This window comes from Vicugna pacos, chromosome 4, assembly GCF_048564905.1.
Source record: "Vicugna pacos chromosome 4, VicPac4, whole genome shotgun sequence".
NCBI classification, from domain to species: Eukaryota; Metazoa; Chordata; class Mammalia; order Artiodactyla; family Camelidae; genus Vicugna; species Vicugna pacos.
Window position 1 is genome coordinate 60,031,854 of NC_132990.1, and position 22,045 is coordinate 60,053,898.

The following is a 22,045-nucleotide window of genomic DNA, read 5'->3' on the forward strand; positions in this document are numbered from 1 at the left end:
TATGTAAACCACACCCTTCTTTCTTTGAACCAGTCCCCAACCCTTAAAGACAACTGCTTCATTTTCTATATGAAACCAAAGTCTTTTTCTGATCCAAGTCCCCCAGTTTGCGGCAGAGGCAGACAACAGTGACACACCGAGCTCCCTGTCTTCACTCGAGGATGACCAGGGGGCTGGTGCCCATGCGTGCAAGGCAAGCTTATTACAGCCACGACAGCCTGTTCGTCCACTCCAACCTCACCCTTGGGAACTCACCGCTCCTGTACGTACAGTTTCCCGGCTTGCGGGTTGAAACGCTTGAAATAAACTCATCTTTCTGCTTTGTTTTTTAAAAAAAAAAAAAGTCCACCCTTCTCACGCAGAGGGGAGGCGGATACCCAGAACGAAGACCAGCTTTCTCAGCTTCCCCTGCAACCAGGCGCGGCCATCTGGCTAAGCACTGGCCAAGCACTGGCTAAGGGGTAAAAGTGAAAAGCGCCCTGCAGCAGTTCCCAGGAACTCTCCACAAGAGAGAACTGACAGGCCTACTCTGACCCTTCGTCCCTTCTCCTCTCCTCTGCCTTCACCTGCCTGGGGGAAGATACCCCGTGGACCAGGAGGACAACGGCCACACTCTAGGGATGGCAGAGCCGGGAGCTGCAACAAGCCTGGGCTATTATGTGAGAGACAAAAGTCCGTCTTGTTTGAGGCCGTGATACTTTGGGATTTTCTGCTATTTGCAGCTACGTGAATCTTAAGGTATGAGCCAGACCTGGAAGGATGCGGCGGTCATTACCTTCTTGATGAGAGGTATGACAATGTCAGCAAACTCCTGGAACCTGTCTTCTTTGGTGGCCTGTAAGACATCCGCCGCGCAGCTGATCGCTACGATCTTGTACTTGGGATTCTCTTTGCAGCACTCCTTCAGAACAGCTTGGAGAATCTCGTTTGTGCTGGGCTGGTTGGGCACAGGCTTTTCCAGCTCTGCACTACAGGATCCACACAAAAGCACCAGAACAGTTAATAAAGGCCGCGCGCGGCTTCCAGGCCCAGTTTAAGAAATGGCATCTTCACTGAAAGAACGTTTACCTGCAAGCTGTCACCACACAGGCAATGGCTTTCAACAGCTCTTCCTGCAGGGTGAAGAGACGAGGGGGTACTATTAGGCACGCATGAGTCATTTACATTCCGGACTACAATTACCTTAGACATATTTAATAATTATGACAACACAAATTAACCAGAGTCACCACATCTTGAACACACTTTGCTGTTTAACAAGCACATCCACAGAGTTTTACTCCAAACCATGGAAGCAGGATAACTGTCTTCCTCTCCATTTCCTAAAGCCTAGAGAACCGACTCGCCGAGGTCACGGGGTGGAAGTGTCAACCGTGGAACGAGGCCTGTGTCTGACTCCCAGTCCAGCACTTCGTCTACAGCCTGCACTGGCCACTACCGACTTCTACAACATCGGGTCGTTTGTCTATGATGCCACAATCTCGTATTCCCCACTGAGTGGTCACTGTGAGTAACCGACTGTTGCGCTAGTATAAAAATGACTGTTACTCATTCAGAGGTCCCAGAGATGGGCATCCTCAGGCTCGGGGTTTAGACACAGCTTGTCCTGCTACTCAATTCACGCAAGCCCAGTCCTGATCTGCTCATGAGGTCAACGGGTACAAAGTGGTGACCACTTGGTTTAAGACTTCTCCTGGAAAGCTGAACATGATAAATGAAAATTGACCTTCAGCATTACTCTGCAGTATTCAAGTGCGTGTGGGTTATACTCTGATGAAATACCACATTTAATCAGGCAAAGTTTACCAAAGCTTCCCACTGCCTATGAAGTCTAGGCACAAAGCAATCACAAAAACAGTCCATCTGACATCCCACAAAATGACATTCTAATTTTTAGGGAAATGAAAATGTAAGACCAAGTCATAATCCTTTAAGGATACCTCAAATTTAACTGGGCATGAATGGTTCCCTTACCTTTCCTGCCCACGTTCTTCCAGCTAGGCCTTGCAGTAGTGCAGTCAGCATCATCCCCAGATACGGAGGCACCAGGGAGCTGGTCTGTTTTGCGATGGATGCCATGGCAACGGCACCCTGCGCTTTCATCTTCCAGGACGGAGACTGTAAAGCCTTCTGGGTAATGGTAATCAACTCCTGCAGGTACAACCGAATGCCACCAAAGGAACCTAGGTTATGAAAAGCAAAATTAAAGCAACTTCTAAGCGACCGAAACAATGAACTGATCTTTCTTTTCTAAGTCTGGAATAAAAGTCAGTGACCATCCGTTTTAAAACGGTAACTCTCGATGGTCACATCACACCACTGTCTGAAAGAGGGAGAAAGTGGCTGGTGCTGTGAGGTGTCTTTACAGCAGCAGGACTTTATGAACTTGGGTGTGTCTGCTGGAGGGCTGTCATCCATTCGTATGTGTCAAGGTGAAACGCAGAGTTGGGAAGCCCAACTCTGAAATAATACTGTAAGGGAATTTAGGAAAAAAATCACTATTCACTCTCAACTAAAATAAGGAAAGCTCTTCTTTGCTCGGGGAATTTCCATTCTCTCACTGAGGCAGGAGGAAAGGAAAGAGCTCTGTGTGCCAGTTGGAGAATTCAGCAAGTCGGACAGGCTTAGAGCCCAACGAGACACAAGCTGCTAGGTCCTGGGAAAGTAACTATAGAAGTTTATGAATTAAAAAAAAAAAAAAAGAGTAAAAATTCCAAGTGTGGTTCCTAAGAAACAGGTTTAATTCATAGCACTGTTCACTAACCAGGCACATTTTCCTGCCACACTTCAGTCCATAAGTTACATTCTTCTTTTTCTGCCTTCTCCTCGTCAGCAATTTCATGCATGCCTAGAAACACCAAGGGCAGAACTTCTTTGGCGTGGTTCTTCAGCACGTCGGGGCTGTATCGTCCGATGGCGTGAACAGTCAGAGCACAGGAGGTCTTGTAGATGGGTTCTAAAGAGAAGCAGAAAAAAGCCGTTATCTTCATCATACTTACTGGTTTTCAAGCGCAACTGATCTAAATAGACTCGTGAAACTTGCACCACAGCAAAACCACCAGGAAAATCAAACAGAAATGTTCCCAGAAAAGCACATAAAATCAGAAAGGGTAAGGCTTGACCTACATTGTTTTACTAGATTGTTTACATCTAAATTAATAATATAAAGTAGGAAAAGAAAGGTACCTTCCTTCTCCATATACCAGCCATTGAGCTTCTGCAGGAGTTTCTCAGTGCTGCTATCCCGCGAGGTCTGAAAGAGAAACAACCCTGGTCACTTCTCTGTAACTATCAGCGTGCAGTCACTAAACTAAATAAGAAATTCGTCTCACCCGAACCAAGTGGCCCATGGCAAACGCACAGGATTTCTGAATTACACTGTTCCGATCCGTCAGGCCACTAAGCAAAGCACTCATAAGTTTACCTAGCAGAAACAAAGGAGAAAAATCTGATAGTGGTTGACCAAATGCCCTGCTCTGTTCCCCGGACCAAAACAAACTGAAGCCTGTAATTAACACCAGGCTTATTCCATGGTAGTCTAGAACCCTCATGCATTACATCTGTCCTATCCATTTGCCTGATGTAAAATTAAAAATTAATCTGTGTCTAGAATACTGCGGGGAAAGTTGCAAAAATGAGAGCTAGATACATAAAGTTCATCAACCCCATGCAGAAGTCAATCTAAGAAGAGAAAAATACTAATGTAAAATCAGCTCTAAATGATAATAAACAAATCCTACGGGAGAGCACATACTTCCACCTCCTTGTACCACAAGGAGCAAGCACTTATAAAACAGTAAACACTTGCTAAACTTAATCATCTGTACCTCCTACAAACAGAGAGAAAGGCAGAGGTGGGGGAGTTTGAGGGAGGAAAAAGTACACAGTACCACAAGCATGTCTGAGCGATCATTATTTTTCCTTTTAAAGCCTTGTCACACAGGACATGGCCACACAGAATTTTCACCCCGTGTGGCTTTGACAAACTCACCTGAGTAAGGTGTCAGGTCCTGGGGACACTGAGTAGTGAGTGACACAATGACACTGGCACAGCCTCCCTGCAGGGTTACAAAGGCAAGGGTCAGAATTTGCTGGTCACAATGTTCAATGTCTATCACACCCTCTGTTTTAGGAGTCAAAGATTTAAAGACAAGAAATACACAAAGCCTAACAGCCCCTCCACGATTCAACTGAGAAAGGGTACAACTCTCAAATTACTAACACAAGGATCTTCTTCCAGACCTCCAGCAGGAGGTCCTACTGCACGTGCACCCTGCTCTCATACACCGCAGGTCAGGAAGAAACCGGTATGAGCTTTCGGGAGGGCAACGTGTCAGCTTGTCCACCCGCGTTCTAACATCTCCAGTTCTAGAAATTTCACCAAAGGAAGTGGCATCAGATGTGTCCAAAGACATTCAACACAGTGCTTGCTTTGTTTAGGATCAAAAAAGGTGAAAGCAAATCAGATGTTCCTTGATGGGTTAAAATAAATGATGTCACAGAGTATTGTGTGGCCATTAGAGAGGACGCTGTAGGAAATGCATGCACAGGAAGAGACCGGGAGGAAACATTTTGAAATATTAACAGCAATGACCGCTGGGTGGTAAACCAACAATTTTTAACGTTCTCCTGACCTATAAATGCTAAAATTTTTAAATATAAGCAAGTGTTAAATTTTGTCAGGAGAAAAAAAATGTGAGTTTTTTGTTTTCAAAGTGTGGGGGGTAGGATCAGATCCTTGAAAGATCTTGGAGAGGAAGACATTTTCCATCCAAACACTTGCTGATTCCTCTGTGGAAAATGCCAGTCGCCACCTAAAACAACCAGGCCGTGATAACTGGGTGAGCTTTTCCATTAAAAACTGATTACGAACAAGGACCCAAAGGGCAAGTCCATGCCAACCAGGGAACAGAAATGATTCCACTTAAAAAAGTAGGACAATATTTACTGAATAGGTCACATGTTTTATATTCTGAATGAATGTTTTAAGTTATTACATGTTTTAAGTTATTAATGCAACCACAGAAACAAAATGGTTAATGTAAAGTAATATTAGGTTTTAAGAAAAAAATGAAGTCCATACATGATGGCTGTTATATTTTCACAGCCCAAACCAATGAGGATGCAAATTCCTCTTGTGAAAAATACACTTGCTTACCTTAGTTCCAAGACCTACACCACTTCTGATCAGTTCACATAATCTAGGAACTAGCTCACCCAGCACCGACACATCCAGATATTGCAGGCACTTTGGGAAGAGAATAAGTATCAAGTTAACCTCAGCAAATAATTCAGTCAGTACCACATCTTCAGTTAAAAACTGGCCATTTCAACTATGCACCAACCGGTTCTGACATGAAGTTGAAAAACTGCTGGTCTGATTTTGCTCTGACTTCAATATTAAAACCACCACTGTACTACGAAATAGGAAAACCATTCATCAGTGGTTCAACATTGAAAACAAAACAAACATAATAAAAAGCACTGACTTACAAAGGAGAAAATAAATAATGATTCCCCAAGAAGAAAGGATCTCTCTGGGCCTGTTTCCTCTCTGTCGACCCATGCATAGTGCAAGAGACCTAGACGAAAACCGGCCTGCCCCAGCGGCCCACCCTGTCTAACCTTCCTGTCACAGCTGGCTTCCTAGCTGAATTGGCCGTACTCTGTTTTTGAAAACGTAATGACACATAGTCTATTACCAATGAGCTCATCTATAAGGAGTCTGCTAACTATTCCTGTTTCTTTAAGCTTTCTTTTCCCTCCATAAACCCAACTAAGACATAACATCCTTAGACCAAATTTTGGTAACAGTCCCCCAGTAAGCACTAAAAGAATTCCTTCTTCTCTTGTCCAGCCTTGTGACCTGCCTAGCAAAACAATTTCCAGCAGCGCCCGAGCTCTCAGTGACCTCCCCAGGGCACGCACAGCAGCGTGGGCTGTCAAGACTTCAGCCCCTCGTCCGTTAGAACTTAGAATCTCGGTGCCAAGCGGCTCTTTTCTTTCTGCAAACCCTCTTCCTTTAACCAAACAATCTATCGATACTGCTCACTTCTTTCTCTACCTTTTATGCTCCTACGTCATTGAACACCTCCAGCTGACGCCTTCCCAAGACCATGCTCAGGCAGAGACAAACAGCTGAGCCTTTCCAAACAGGCAGGCCGAAAGATACACAGATAGAGATTTATAGGGAGATCTTTTAATATATTGTTTTCCTGTGTAACACAAATCTGGACTAATGGATTCTGGTACTTGGGAAAGTGTATGTTCCATTTAGTAATACAGAAGGAGAAAAACGAACTCTACTAAGAAAAAACTGGAGTCACAACACCTGCTTAACTCGTCCCTTAAATCTCTGTTTCATTGACTGTAACCTGAAGACTTTGAACAATTACACTCGAAGGTAGTGCAAACAAACTTAAACACTCTCACTGCATTAGGCACTGACCATGTTGATTGTTTCCATCATGGGAGAGGATTTGGCAGCGCTGAGTCGAGCACTATCCATCGCGGCCTGAGAACACAAATTCAAGTCACTCAGCAAATCAATCAAGCGACAAGAACCTCCACACACTCCCATCTGGGCTTTACTGCCAAACCAAAGAATATTCTTAAAAAAAATATATACAGATATAACAAATTCAAACACAAGTCTAAATAATTTCGGTTGTCCTGCACTCAACCGTTTACCTGCAGAGGCAGCATCTCACCACAGGTGAGAAATTCAGACAAGGGTTTGAAATGAACGGCGCTTAGAAAGTAACCGAGTGTAACGCTGAGCAAGCCATCCAGACTCTGTGGCGTCAGCTTCTCCACCAAATAAAGACACAGACTAAATAACCTTCTAAGACGCAATTAAAAATTGTGTCTCAGAAATAAAAATTTTCATACATGCATTGCCTTCATGTCGTGAAGGAGAGGCTGACACCACTCAGACATAATAAATGAGAAAAGTGAGGCAGACAGAAGTGGCTTGCCCAGGGCTGCAAAGTTTGGACTAGAATTTATGTTTCCCAGTTCTCAACCACCTAGTAGGTGGGGACCTTGGAAGGGGCGAGACCACTGCTGAAAGAGGGAAGAATGACGAATGGAGAAGAAACAGCAATAGTAGAGGCAAAGGGAAAAGAGAGGAAGTGATTAGAATGGACTAGTTCAGGCAAGTTAAAAGTCAGACAGTGAACTGAGAGGAAACCTTCACCATCATAAGACAGGGGCTTGACAGTTCTAATAAAGACGTGTGAAGACATGAACAAGTACAAAAATAGACACAGAAAAAAAACATACAATTCACAGAAGAAACATAAATAGCTAACACAATATGAAAAGACAACGGACAACACTAGGAAGAGGAAAGTGTACATGGGAATAATGAGGTTCTTGCTTGTCAGACTGATGTGATTCAGTGTTGGCAAAGATATGGAGAAAACAGAGTATTTCGAACTTCTGATGCCACAAAATCTCTCCCACAAAAGTTCAAAATCACCTCACTGCAGAACACTGTGCATGCACTGAGAAGAATGAATTCGACCTATACACACACATGATACATTGTTAAAAACAAAAATCAAGTTGTAGAACAACATTCATAGTCTGATTCTGTTTTTAAAAAATCAATGTTTGTTTGGTTTTGTAGCCTATGACGACATACAAAAGAATTTGAAAAAAGACACAGGAAACTGCTGACAGTGGGGACTCCTCAAGGAATGATTCTGTGCTGGTAGGGGAGAGGGGACTCCTAGGGGATTACTTTACACTCTTCTGTGTTGTTTTAATTTTTCACAGTAAGTGTTTCATCTGTACTTTTTAAAAAAGCAACTCTGATCAGAGATGAGGGAACTACAGTATACCTAAAAAGCAGAATAATTCTGGACTATACCAAAGTCTACATACAAATCCTCTTGGCTTGTAGGACAGAAGTGGTTCATGGAAGGACACTGGGGGTGCAAACCCAACCCCTAAAAACTGAACATGTATCCAAAAAAATGTGTTAAATAAATGACTTAATGTATGTTTTGGATGGAAGTGTCATTTTTCATTCACTTCACGTAACAGTGTATGAGCCCTCTCCCTACCCACCTCTCCCTAAACAAAAAAAAACCCACTGCATGTGGTTATAGGAGATGAGCTGTTTCAAGAGTGGTCAAAGTACCACTGGTGTCATGGGGTCGGACGATGGACACTGGAAGGACACTGTCCAGTACCTGAATGGGGCTCTCCCTTCATGAGGGTTCCCCACAGGCCTGTGTCATCAACTCACCTTTTCTTGGTCTGTAGCTCGGAGGCTCAAATAATTGAGAACCTGGGGTTCCAATACACTTAAGGATTCTAGAAGAGCTGGGATGAGTTTTGGTGCATGTGGTTTCAACATGGCTCCTGCACTTTTGCTGATCTTCACAAGGGTGTTGATGCTACAGACACACAAAACACAACTCCTGAGTCCTCTTAACAAAAGGAGAAAGCCCTACAAACCTAACCATAAGGACATTCTGCACTAAGTTTATTGCACTAAGGAGCACACTTACTTCGTTACAGAACCTGGTCTTAGCTCTGTGTTGTTCTCTGGTTTTCACTTTTTACTCCAGAAATTTTCACACATATATAAAAGTAGAGCAAATCATAAATAAAATTCGATACATCCTCCAGTTCAACAATTAGCAACCTTTGGCCAAGTCTGTCTCTCTCACACATCCACCATACACACAGACCATACATGTAATTTTTCCCCTGCCTTTCAGTATTCCAAAGCACGTTCCCTAACCAAACTTCTGCGTGTACCACTGAGAGCCCAGGACAGGACTCTTTATCGTAATGAAAATACCACTTCACACCTAAAAAAAATTAAGAATTTTTTTCATATCATCTAATAGCCAAATTTCCCTGATTGTTTCACAAATGTCTTTAAGAGTTGGTTTATTGGAATTGAATCCAGAGTCCATCCACACACTGCAATTTACTGCATTTCTTGAATCGTTTATAACAGCGCCGTCCCACCTGCTTTTTCCTTATCATTTATTTGTCCTCAATGATTGTGTTCTGATGGTATCACTTATCATGTGCCTCTGTACAGATCTGCAGGCTAAATCAAGTTCAGTTCATTTTTTTTTAAGTGAGAATCTCTTTTAGGTGGTCTGTACATGTCATCTCCCATCACAGTAAGATGAACATGTCTGCTTATCTCTTTTTATGCTGTTAGGAGTGATCAGCAGGTTCAAGTTTGCTCGGCATGCACCGTCCACTATAACGTTCCCTGTCAGCCTTTCACCAGTGGGTTCAGGAGCCACGAATGAGCACTACCCGGACTACCTTACTGAGGACCCGCAAGACGGTGATACCCTAACTTTGTCATTCCTCTCATCATTGCAGGCGGTGAACAGTTTGTTTTAGACTTAGTGGGTTTATGAAATATCACTAAGTGGTATAACCAGCAGCAAGCGCCCAAGGGCCTGTGGCATAACAGAACAGGGAGACGTTCTGCTGGGGGCAGAGGCCAGTGACAAGCAGACACCACACTTCACTCAGGGGTGAGGCAGAGGGGCAGGGCGCTGGACGAGAGCAAGGTTCCCGTGAGAATGCGTCTGCAAAAATGTTCTGGCTCACAACTTCTCACAAATGCTCTTGGGTCACCCCGATGGGGTCGCCTCAACTCGTTTCTCCGTACTTTCAAGGATCTAACATTCAAAGGAACCCAGTTTCTACTGAGAATGAATACAGTCATTTCATCAGCTGACTCAAACCTGAGGGCTCGGACTTCCGTCACAGGGCTCATCATTCCTTTGTCCAGAAGGCAAGGCAGAAGGACAGCGATGGTTCTCTGGCCAGCGGCTCCTTTGGCAGGGTCACACATTTTCACACAGACCTCGCATACAAAGAGCACAGGGATCAGTGAGACTGACCTCTCACCCAAGGGAGCAGTCATCTGACAAAACACTCCCTACCTCCCACATCCACAGGACAGAGTAGGCGAACCTACTTTCCACGATACCACAGAGAGAAAACGAAGGATGGGATCTGGGTTGAGCCCTACGCCTGCTGATAACTGAACAGAAAATCCGGTGATGCACTTCACTCCCTAAGCTCTGTCTTCTCATTTGTGAAAAAGGAAACAGCTGAAGATGGACTGAGACAGTGTTTACGAAAGCACTTTGAAGAAGGCGCATGGCATTATCATCGTCACTGTCAAGAGCTTCACGCAGCCAGAATACATCAGCCACACCTGACACGCCACAGAATCGCGTTCAAGTGGGAAACTAGCTTCAAAAAGCTTGCCAACCTCATGAATCCGAAAGGGAGATGAACATGTAAACACAGCAATAGCAAAGAGAACGGAGGCTGCCTGATCGAAATGTGATACGTTCTTCAGGGTCAAGAGGAAGTCATAGCTCAGATAAAGGCCCAGAAAGGCTCGCCATTTAAAGAAACCAGAGACACACTTGGCTAAAAACACCCGTATTCTGATGGAATAGCAAGTAGTTTCCCACTCATTGCTAAGAACAGGGAGCCATAACATGAAGCCAATTACACTGCAGCTAATGCCACTTTATATGACAAAGTCATTATCATTGTCACATAGAAGCCTGCCCCACTTCACCCCAATATAAAGTTAAGAATTTTCACCTTGCTCAGAGTTTTCAGAGCTAGTTCTGCTGCTTTTCGTACAGATTCCTAGAAATAAGAAACATAACATCATACAAGTCAGAGTTTCCTTCTCATCTACCCCAAAGTGTGTACTTAACGGCCTCCAATTCTATACAAATTAGTGAAAAAAGTTACTTTCATTACCAGGTTTAAAGAAAATGGTGTTTCATTAGGTTTTCTGCCCATCATGCTATATTATCATTTCTTTAATTAGGTACAACCTATTTTGACCTTACAAAAAGATAGCTATTAAGTATAACACTTCAGAAACTAAATGTATCATAAAAAGCAAATGTATGAAGATCTATGTGAAGATTCTGAAAGACTTAAAAAAAATAATCTCCGATGAATAAAGCAAAAAATTAAAAGTGCCTAATTTAACGGTAAGATCAAAATATGTAAAATTTAAATTGCCAAGGCAAAATTCAGGGAAACTGGTCATGTCATTTGGAAATGACTGATCCAACTTTTCAAACTGACCAAAGTAGGTTATTTCTAAGTGGATTATTTCTAATCAACAGCATCACAAGGTCTCTACTGAAAGAAAAGCAAGCAGTAGCTACCCTTTAAAAAAAAAAAAAAAGTCTATTCAATTCAGATCTAAACATTCCTAACCTTGCCACTTCACAGACACATCAAGACTGGAGTAAAATTGTGGTCTTTTAAAAAATTGTCCAGATACTGAATTTTGAAATATGTAACATATATATTTTAACAATTCCAGTTTAAGCTATTCTACGAATAAATGCAGATTTATTTATATAGTACCTTTATATCATCTTGTACTCTAAACAGAGTCTCCCAAATTTCTGGAAGTTTATCAATGATATCATCTAGGGGTCTTCCTCTCAATAAATCATTCAGAGCTAAGCAGCTGAAAATAAAACAATTTGGTTTCAAATATATGATCAAGAAAGCTCAACATTTTACTATGAAACACTCATATCAAACAAGAATACGGGTTCGCCTATGTTTCTAGTCCAAACCCCTCACCCCAAGATAACAATGCTACTCTCTCTTTGGTACTTCAAATATACCCCCGGCATACAGCACTTACAGTCATCAAATGTCAGCTTCCCACAACTACATCATAATCTCTTTGAGATGATACTTCATTTTTTACTCACCAGTGTACCTCCAGGGCCTAGCACACTGCCAAGCACATAGGAGGCACTGAATAAACATAAACTATATATGTATAAATAAATGCTGCCCTTCAAAGTTATGAGAGTATATAAATATGTAATTTAACAAGCAATCTTCTACATCTTTAATTTTATACTTACAAAGACTAACACAACATAGGAAAACCACCGACTAGAGCTTAAATATCATTAACTGTCTAACCCAACCAGAAGTATGCTTTTTAGTGGCTTTAACTTAACTCCTTTTGCACAAAGCAGAAAACTTGGACATCTGAAGGGGAAAAAAATTCAGTTGTATTTGACTAGTTTTATATTTCCAAAAACGGTACCTGGATTCTCGAACTCGCCACATATTGCTGGTAAGATTCTTAACCAAATCTTGAAGAATTTCCTTCAAATACTTATCCACCTAATGAGAGCAAAACAATAAAACTGAGAATGCAAAATTCATCAGCAGTCAAATTACTCATCTCAGCCACACAAACTGGGTTTCTGTACGTAACAGCCTGCATGTCTCTCTGGGCCTCTCAGCCCACAACTGTCTCCCCACCTTAGTTGCTAAAAGCTGCCCAAACGATCATCCTACAATGCAAACTTGATCCCCTTATTTTCCTCAGTGCATGAGCATAAAGTCCAGTGACCCCGGCAAGGATACGAAGCCCTCTGTGGCCCACCCATCTCCCCAGGCCTCGTGTCCTGTCTCCGCTCCATTCCTTGGCACACACACCTCTACCTCTCCCATCTCCTGCTTGCCTGGCTAAGCCCTACTTGTCCAAGACTCAAACCAGGCATCGCCTTCGCAGACAAGACTGGCCCACTCTCCTCTGTGTTCCCATGGCCCCCTCTTAAGGGCACTGTATCAGATGGCACAGTAACTGTTCTGCTCCATCACACTGAGACCTGCAGGGCAGGGACAGTGCCTCACTTGTCTGTGCATCCCTGGCACCTTGCACCATGTCTGGCACATAAAGGAGTATTTGTTCAGAACAAAGGATGAAATTAACATTTTAAGCCTGTTTAGTTCTGAAACACACTTAACAACTTGGTAATAATGACACACCGACAGGAGATTCACTTTTTATAAAGCTGATCCAAAGAACTTCAAAACTTATGACTTGTCCACTTTCACTCTCCAAAGTAGGAGAGGTCTTGTAATCTTCACTTATGTGTAAGAAAACCAAGACAGGGAGGTGAATAACTCCCCTGAAGATTTAAGAAACTGATGCCTTTCTATGTCCACATCTCTAAACATTCTCCATAGTGACTTCTTCCACATCTGGGGACCCACCTTCTGCTCACACAGAAATGACGCTCACATCTCGAGAGCCCAGGCCTGGGCCCTGAACTCGGATCCATAAGGCCACTGGCCTGTTGGATCTCGACTGATCCTGCGGTACCACGTACTCGCCTAGAGCACATGAAACTCACCAAACCCCCCAAGTGGAACCGTCCAGGGCCCACCAACAGGCCCAGGAACACACACAGCCCAGCGGCAGACGAGAGAGAGAGGAAGGTCTGCACCGTGCTCAGGGGTGGGAGGACACGGTAAGGGTCACGGGATTTGCTGAGAGTGACCTAGGAAGCCACTGAAGGATTTTAACCCAAAATGCAATCCAATTTGAATTTTAAAAAACGCTTTTACTGCTGGTAATCAAATAAAGGAAGGCAAAGAGAAGAGAAAGAGGACAACCTGTTCCTCAGGGAAGAATTAGGGAAAAAGAGAGTACATTCAATAAATACTTTGGAAGCAGAATCAACAGAATTTGCTACTGGATTCAATTAAGGATGGGGGCAAGACAGCTGATAATCAAGGATGACACCCAGTTTCCTGGCTGGGGGAAACAGACGAACCCTGAGGCGGGGGGTGCTTTGTGAAGGCCCGTTCTGGACACGTCAAATCTACGGTATCTTGAAACAACATCCAGGGACAACGCCAAGCAGGCAGTGAGATGTGCGAGCCAGGGAGACCTGGCGCACAAGTCGTGCCTGGGCCAGGAGCCCAAGGCCGAGAACCACCACAGTAGAGAAGACATTTTCGAGCCCTGGAACTATGAGCTCATCTGGGAAGAGAAAGCGGAGAGAGTAATGGGTGCTCAGAGGGAGGCCCTGAGAAATCCTAACCTCTACAAGCAGAGGAGACTATGAGAAGCAGCCGGATGAGAGAAAACCAGGTATGGCCACAGCCTGTCTCCTTCTCTACCTCCTCAACTAAGTGAACTCCGTGAAGGCAGGAGCCACGCCCTGCTCTCCAGTGCGTCAGGAGTGCCTGCGGACACACGGTGCTCCACGTGTGTGGGTCTCCTGCCATTTCCTTAACCATCCACCCCACGGACATTAGATGGTTTCCGTTTCTGAAATCTCAATAAATGTTGCCATGAGCACCTCTGACACCTAAAAAGGAGGAAGAAAGCAAGGAATAAAAGAAAGCCTATTTGTTTAAACAAATAAGGACACAGCATAGAAAGGAAGGCGAGCACAGGCCCACATCCCGGCTGTAACCTTGGACAAGGGCTCACAGACACTTGCCGTTGATTTGTCAGTGACCAGCGCATTCCAAATGCTTGTCATGGCCTGCCGAATGCCAAGGTTGGGATCAAACTGATACCGATAAAGACGAGGGACCAGCTGGGGCAGGAAACGAGCCAGCTGTTCTCCAGCTCTCGTAGCAATTACATTAAAACCAAAAGCAGCACCCTGAAAAATAAGACGCAGTGGCTCAGATACACCTGCTGCAGTAAAATATGAACACATTAAACATCACGAAATTCTCCCTCCCGGCCTTGTCCCGAATACAGCCTGGTTTATTTGGGGGTCCAGCTTTACGAGTCAATCACGGCAGTGATGAGCCCGTCTGGCTCTCTCCAATCACACATGTTTACAAAACACACTGCGTGTCCACTATCACTGTCTGCCAGTGTAGCAGGTCTGACCTGGAGGGCAGAAGAAAACACACTGTCCAGTGACAGAAACTCACCTTCCTGGAGTTCCACATTGCATGGTGGTTGGCTAGATTCATAAACTTATACACCAGGTCTGGCTGACTAAGATCACTCGCCAGGGAACAAAGCTCCTTGTAGGTAGAGAGGCCCTGGCTTGAAACAAAAAACACAAAGTATGCGGGAATATATTTCTCCACCTCCAGACTAATAAGAATTACATCAGCAATATTACTAGAACATTTTAAAATTATGTTTTCACTAAGTTTCCAGTATTGAGTGATCTCTTTAGCACAGAGGTGGAGGACCAGGATGAGGAAAATAAAAAAAGCCTCCCGATTCAGGTGTCAGCCATGGCTGCTGAGTGACCCAAAGCCCCCGCGAGGCCCAGGGGGTGGAGCCCTCGGCCCCTAGGGGGCAGTGGGACAGGCCGTCAGGGCGCTGTGCACCCCTCTCTCTCGGGATCCCGCGAGCTGTCTGAAGACACCTGTCTTCCCTGCGCCTTCTCTGAGTCCCGTTAACTCGCCACTGAACAAACTACATTCGCTCAAACACCTGATCATTTGCAGGATTTTTGTGAAAAGTGAGCACTTTTTAAAACCCAGAAGGAGTCTAGAGGGAGAGTAAGTGGAACAAACACAACTTCCGACGTGAAAACAGGGATCTTCAGAGAACATGACGGAGAGAACAGAGGCCGGAGACGCGCTGAGACGGGCGGGGCGGACGCCCCAGCAAGGCCCCGGCAGCTGCAGCCTCACCGGAGGGCTTTCAGAGCAAAGGCAGCAACAGAACCACCATGGAATCAAAGCTCTAGTAATTAACCTGAAATGCCAAGTGGGTGGACTCCCAAGCACCAAGCAGAGCTGCCCCACGAAAAACTAGGTGCTGTGGGAGCCACTGGCTGGGAACTGACAGAGCACCCTTGGGCCAAGGTCAGGTCCCCCCCAGAGCAGCCCACCACTGATGGCCAGGCACACAGGGGTGAGAAGGCCTGCGGAGGGGCAGGAGGCAGGACCACCCTGGAGGCCCTCCCAGCCCAGTCCCAGGGCTCCGGGGCAGGGGCTCCGGGGCAGGTCAGGGTCTGCAGATGTGTGGGCAGCAGTTCGGCTCCTCCTCGGGTGGCCACCAGCCCTGTCCTGCTCCTCACTCCCCAGGGGGACGACCCTACGGCACTCTTCAATCACCTGCCAGCACACAGATCTCCACCTCAGTCTGTTTCCCAGGAAACCCAATCTGAAACGCTAGGCTTTTTCTTCTCCCACTAACACACAACACTTCCCACAAGGGTGGAAATCAACTTTGTGAGTGCTCCCTTCCCCGCCAGGAGACATCCAGTGACTGACCGATGGCTGCGGCACACTTACCCATCCGGGGTTTTGCCAAGGCTTCCTCCCTGAAATACCACCGTCTCTCCAGAGACCTCATGTTTGGCTCTAAACCAAAACAACAACAAGAGCTGAAATCAGCCTCACATGTTTCACATCAGCATTCAACGAATGCATGCATTGCATCTGTAAACTGACAAATCAAATTCCCTATCAAGAATCTGCAGTGTGCAAGGTGTAAAAAGTCAACTAACCCTTCCCATCGGCCTGAGACGTCTGTAAAGTGAAGTCTAGGAAGAACAAACAGATGCAAAAGACATCCCACATAGTTACGCTGAATTAGATGTGGTCACACGTTGCAAACGCTCCTTCCTACGAGGAAGGTAACGTGAAGCAGCAACCAACCATGAGAATGCCGGCCCCTCAGCCCCTCCACAGGGACACTGTGCATGATACCCAGGCTTCCTCTCCGGGCCTCTGTTTTCACTCAGCCAACGTAATCATGGTACTTTTGTAATCCAGCGCTGCACCTGTCCTGAGATCATTCAATTCTCAAAGCCTGACCTACTGGCACGTTTCTGAAGAGTAGTTTAGTTTACCTTCTAAACAGTACATACTAGGTAATTAAGCAGCTATCCACAGCATGATAATCACTGACTTGTTGATTTAGAAAAGGCTTATTTAATAAACAGGAAAATCAAAAGCTAAACTTGCCTTCGTCCATTGCATATTCTCAGCATGCACATGTTGCTCTGTGTGTTCACTGAAATTTTTGAATTCACTGTACCTTTTGCCAGTCATGAGTGTTTCTACAAGGGTAGAAACCAATTCCTGTTGATCCTGTTCATTGCCCAGCTCATACACCAGCCCAAGGCCTTTCGAGGCAACATCTTGGCTAAGTTCTACACGAAAGTCAGACAAAGCAATAATCCTTTTAGAAAATGTGTCCACTGGCCATTGAGTAAAAAAAAAAAAAATTTTAACTTGTAACATTAAACCAAAATGATCTCAAAGTAAAGATAAAAGAACACGATCAATCCGCCTATTTTGTTGAAAATGTACTAAGTCATCTCCATGGACATGACACCATGTAAGTCCCCGTGAATGAGAACTACGTTCACAAAAGATCCACCTCACAGACCGAGCCAGCCCTGCCAGGCCTCAGGGTGCACAGCACAGCGACAGAGGGGCAGTGGAGGCAAGTCGCACACATGAAGGTAATCACAGGATTTCAGGTCCCCCGTGTGCAGTTTTTTTTAAATGAAAAGTCAGTATCAGACAGCGTGTTTAAAACAAGTTATAAAACAAAGCAACCATTGAAACGTCTACCACATACATATTTTCAGTCCTGGCTTAAATCATAAAGAGGAAATGAATCAGAAGTAGAAGAAAGCTGTTACTTGGTAGAAGTACTGATGTTAAAGGAGGCCTTGGCTGCACTTGTAAATGCAAAACTGATCTAATTAATAAATAAATATGTAAGAATGGACTTTCGTGTAGCCTTCTTTTATGTCCATTCATCCCGATTTTTCAAAATTTAAAACCTAAGTTTAAAGAAGTTCGGAAACCAAGTATTTGACTAATAACTTACCATCATTTTCTGACAGAACAGAAACAAATGCACTCTGAATTTCTTTAAGATGAGACTGAAAGAAGAAAAAAGGCATTCAGAACACTGAAACTCTACCTCCTCGGGAGAGTAGGCGTCTCGCTCACGCGCTACATGACACCAAAGTCTGATGATCCAAGGCAGTCACAGACCCTGCTGGGTGCTCGCCTCTGAAGGTGGCGAACCACCTGCAGGCTGCACGGCTCATGGGCAGTCTGGCGCACGCAGCCCGGGCCTCCCCGTCTGGACCACTTCGCACTTTATCCCTTCAAGTTAAGAATCAACTTCCAGCCAAATTTTATCAGCTGCCGTCCTTCATACCTTCATGTACAGCTTACTTCAAAATCTTCACACCCTTTCCTTCCTATCACCTTTTGCTGATATGCATTCCATTAACAGTTTCCCGTAGAGCTGGACCACAGCTCCAGCATGGCTCACCTTCACCTCTCTGTGGGCGCTCAGCTTCCTCACAAGGGAAAGGAGCCAGATGCAGGCGGCTTGCCTAACGTGCGGGTTGGGGCTGACGATATGTTTGTTTAAAATCACATCCAACACCCAGGGGACAACATCATTAACTTTGGCTCCTGGGGGAAATGTAAAGAATGACAAGAAGCAATTAAAATAATTGAATAGAGCTTCCTGTAAAAATTAAATTTGAATCAACATTTACTCAATGCAACAATCCTGTAACATATTAAAATCTAAATCACTAAGGTGTTTCAATCAGTTGCCGAAAGAACTACTAATCATTCATTTCAGAACCTACATAAACTAAATAAGCTTTCAAAGGTGTTCAGGTAACTTCAGTTTCCTAGAGTGAAAAATTATTGCCGTAATAGGGGAGGCTGTGCATGTGGAGGGGCAGGGGCTGTGGGAAACCTCTGTACCTTCCTCTTAATTGTGCTCTGAACCTAAAACTTCTCTTTAAAAAAAAAAAGTCTTAACTTAAAAAAAAAAAAGATCCCCATTTTCTCTCTAGTGTCAGCAGTTTTTCTTTCTCTACTATCTTTTCCATCTCCCATCTAAAAACTAACGTGCAACAGGCCTTTCCTCCTCCGGCTACTATGCCATTTTTTCCCTGCCCTTTGTCACTTCAGAGGCCCTCAACCTCAACACTCCTGACATTTCCGGCTGGACAGTCTGCTGTGGAGAGCCGGCCCGTGTGCTACAGGACAATCAGCAGCACGTGAGACATGTGAAGTCACAGTGTCTGTAACACGCAGGCACAAATGCACGCTCCCCGACCCACACCGCCACTGAAGCCGGACCGACTCAGTGCAGAGGCACCCGGAGCACGGCCTGCATGATGTGATGGAGGGTCAGGGGACACATGACCTGGAAACTGGCTACACACACCAGTCCTCGTGAAAAGAGCACAAGTCAGACAGAAATGCAGAGCCACTCCCGGGCTGGCTTGCCAAAGGACCACAACGCAGCTCTCGCTCATTCCGTGCTCTATTTCTCTCGACTGAGCCAAACAATAAGACATATACAAATACTGGAAGACGACTTAAGAGTGGAACATATACACTTTTCCTTTTGCTTCAAAGGTGACAACAAGAACAGAGGAGTGTTACTTGGTGGTTATAAATGGATCAGCTGACTACACGGTACCGGCAGGCGGGGTGTACTCCTCCTCGGTCACCAGCCAGGCATCCCGGGCAGCCACGGACCTGGTTCCTGTCGCCGCACTGGTGATGGCTTCGCCGATAGTGAACTGAAGTTCTACCTGCTTGGCCTGCAGTGAGGGAGACAAAAGCCACGAGTCAGAGAGAACATTTCCCGAAAACATCCACTTCCACGAAAAGGCTGCTTACTGGCCCGTTTCTCGGAGTGCTCTGTTTCCCCTCTTGTGCCTGGAACGCTCTCAGCTAACCGGATGGCTCGAAAGCGAGGCAGAGTGAGGGATGGGGACGCACGGATGACTGAGGACCTTCTTCCACGTCCGTCCGGCACTCTGCACCCTCAGGAAAGGACCACTAAGCAGGGGTTTTTAATCTTTGGAAGAATGGAATCATTCACTTAGGGGAGAAGGGCCTGGACTGTGAAGCCACACAGATCTCGGGAGAAATTCTGTCTCACCAGCTCCACACCCGTATGTAAACCCTGAGCCTCAACTTCTTCGTCTATAACATGAGCATAAACAGTGCCATCACCCACCTCATCAGGCTGTAAGGAGTAAATGAGGGTAAAGAACATAAACCTTCCAGTAGATACCCCGTTTGTAGTAACTGCATAATAGCAGTGATCACCACTTATTAACACCTCCTCTCTGCACTCTTAACTTACATGAGGTCTGCAAGTTACCCTCAAATGGTTCCGGGGGGAAAAAAAAAAAAACCAGAATGCCAGAGCAAACATAAAATGTTAAAATTTGGTAAATCTGGATAAACGGTCTACAGGAGTTCTTTCCATTATTCTTACAACCACACTGTAAATTTGAAATTATTTCAAAAGTCAAAAGTTAAAAAAATTCTGTATTATATATACTCAAACTTTAAAAATCAGATTTAGAAATTTTGACACATTTCACAATTATGCAGTCAAATGCTCTACCCCGAGACACATTCCACAATTATGAATTACTGACTTAACATGGAACTGGACCTGTTTTAGTTCCCTCTGGCATTTTTCTCTAATGTTTACTGAGAACTGGAAGAGACCTAAGAACAGGAGAAAAAGGAGAGAATGAAGCACAGAGAGCATGGGCCATGGGAACGTCGACCTGTGGGGAGAACTCTGCAAAGCACACCGACCACAGCTTAGCTGATGTCAAGGCCAAGCGATCAAATGCTCCAGCCCTGACGAGGGGCCCAGTGCGGGTACCACATGCTTCCTGCTCCGAGGGAAGGGATTCAGGGGCTTCAGTCCTACAGCTGCCCTTGTCAAGAGCTTCTCTCTGCTGAGAAAAGGAACCTCAACACAGAGGATCCCACACTAGAGACTCATTTTATGGGCGTTTTTTAAATATGTTTCCTACTGTAAATAACACCGTACTTGGCATTACAAACAAAAACAAAACTCCCTAACTCCATTTACAAATATGATATCTAGACTTCGCTTTAAGTATTCTAGAAATAGAGCGGGTGAACAGATGAACCAAAAACAGGCACATGGGGACTCATATATTATTCTCTCTACTTCTGGGTATGTTGGAAATTTTCCATAATAAAGAATTAAAAGAAACAAACAAAAAAAACCTTTAGAACTTCATCTTAGATGACTGTGAAGATATTTTGCTTCCCTGATTCCTGCTTTTTAAAAATTCTTATCCTTTAATCTCTCTATCATATTTCCAGCTTTTCATTATTTCTGTACTTCTAAACTCTTAAAATAATGTCTTCACATTATGCTGTACACCAGAAACTGACACACTTTAACTGACTATACTTCAATTTTTTTTAAAAAAATGTCTTCAGTAGCAAGTTAAGAATCAAGACAAGTCTTCCTTTATTTAAACAAAACTGGAAGAAACTCATCTCTATCACAGATTTTAAAAAAGGAAAAAAGCAGCAAATGCAGACATCACAAGCTTTTCCCCAAGAGGTTACAATGTCAGTGACATCCAGGGAGAACCAGATAGGGGTGTAATTTCTTGTCAAAAAATTTCACCTTAAAAGTCCTGAATCAAGAATCCAGAGACCCAAATCCTAACACCAGCCCTGCCACTCGGCTGCCTGATTCCTCAAATTGCAGCTCTCCCCTCTCCCCACCCCACCCTCGAGGCCCAGCAGCAACTTCGCCACCAGAACACGGGCACCAGCTCCCCCGGACAGAAGCGCCCACGCCCTCCTCTGTGAGTCTACTGTCTGACGTGCACACGTCTCTTCATTCATTTACTCCCCTGCTTTATAATGGGGGGCAAAACAGACTCTACCCTCCGTCTAGCGGGCAATTAGAAACGGTGATAAATGGTGTGAAGAATGGAGAGGCATGAAGGCACAAATAACTAAAGGACCTACTCTAGTTTGAAGGGTCGCGGAGGTCTTTAACGGGCTGCAACAACACCTGAGAAAGGAGGACGTATGGGCTACATTCAAAACCTAGAGCAAAGAGACTGCTGTAAAAAGTGTGAGTGAGTGAGTGACAAGAACCAAGGCCCCATCAGGGGCCAGATCAGGCCGTGTTAGGACACTGAGCACACTGGCTAGCCACTGTCCACCTGCAGGTCTTCTCCACGACACTGGACACTTGTCTAGAAGACAGAAGCTAAGTCACAGTCACCCCCTCCCCACATCTAGCTGATGGGGGCAGTTTCCCCTTCTTCTCACACTGCACCACGCTTTACTCAAAAATTAGAGGACTTCCCCGTCCAGGTGATTCAGTCAATGCACTACCACAGTGATGAGCCCAAGGCTGCCACTGAATAAGTACTGCTTGGTGGATAAATGAATA

The 22,045-nt window shown here is 44.8% G+C and overlaps 1 protein-coding gene across 5 annotated transcripts in view; it reads right to left on the reverse strand.

The window, feature by feature from the left end:
- Positions 1 to 22,045, reverse strand: part of ECPAS (Ecm29 proteasome adaptor and scaffold) — an 88,365-nt gene that overhangs the window by 6,966 nt on the left and 59,354 nt on the right. For all 5 annotated transcript variants that reach the window (XM_072959908.1, XM_072959906.1, XM_072959904.1 and 2 more), the window contains 21 exons: positions 19,265 to 19,388; positions 18,089 to 18,234; positions 17,633 to 17,687; positions 16,829 to 16,943; positions 16,081 to 16,149; positions 14,755 to 14,872; positions 14,307 to 14,474; positions 12,110 to 12,189; positions 11,404 to 11,509; positions 10,615 to 10,662; positions 9,735 to 9,856; positions 8,258 to 8,408; positions 6,449 to 6,514; positions 5,159 to 5,248; positions 3,992 to 4,058; positions 3,333 to 3,424; positions 3,187 to 3,253; positions 2,765 to 2,956; positions 1,975 to 2,183; positions 1,069 to 1,112; positions 776 to 968 (listed from right to left, as the gene is read on the reverse strand). In XM_072959908.1, coding sequence (XP_072816009.1) covers positions 776 to 968; positions 1,069 to 1,112; positions 1,975 to 2,183; positions 2,765 to 2,956; positions 3,187 to 3,253; positions 3,333 to 3,424; positions 3,992 to 4,058; positions 5,159 to 5,248; positions 6,449 to 6,514; positions 8,258 to 8,408; positions 9,735 to 9,856; positions 10,615 to 10,662; positions 11,404 to 11,509; positions 12,110 to 12,189; positions 14,307 to 14,474; positions 14,755 to 14,872; positions 16,081 to 16,149; positions 16,829 to 16,943; positions 17,633 to 17,687; positions 18,089 to 18,234; positions 19,265 to 19,388 — 2,322 coding nt within the window. The remainder of the gene's footprint in view (positions 1 to 775; positions 969 to 1,068; positions 1,113 to 1,974; positions 2,184 to 2,764; positions 2,957 to 3,186; positions 3,254 to 3,332; positions 3,425 to 3,991; positions 4,059 to 5,158; positions 5,249 to 6,448; positions 6,515 to 8,257; positions 8,409 to 9,734; positions 9,857 to 10,614; positions 10,663 to 11,403; positions 11,510 to 12,109; positions 12,190 to 14,306; positions 14,475 to 14,754; positions 14,873 to 16,080; positions 16,150 to 16,828; positions 16,944 to 17,632; positions 17,688 to 18,088; positions 18,235 to 19,264; positions 19,389 to 22,045) is intronic.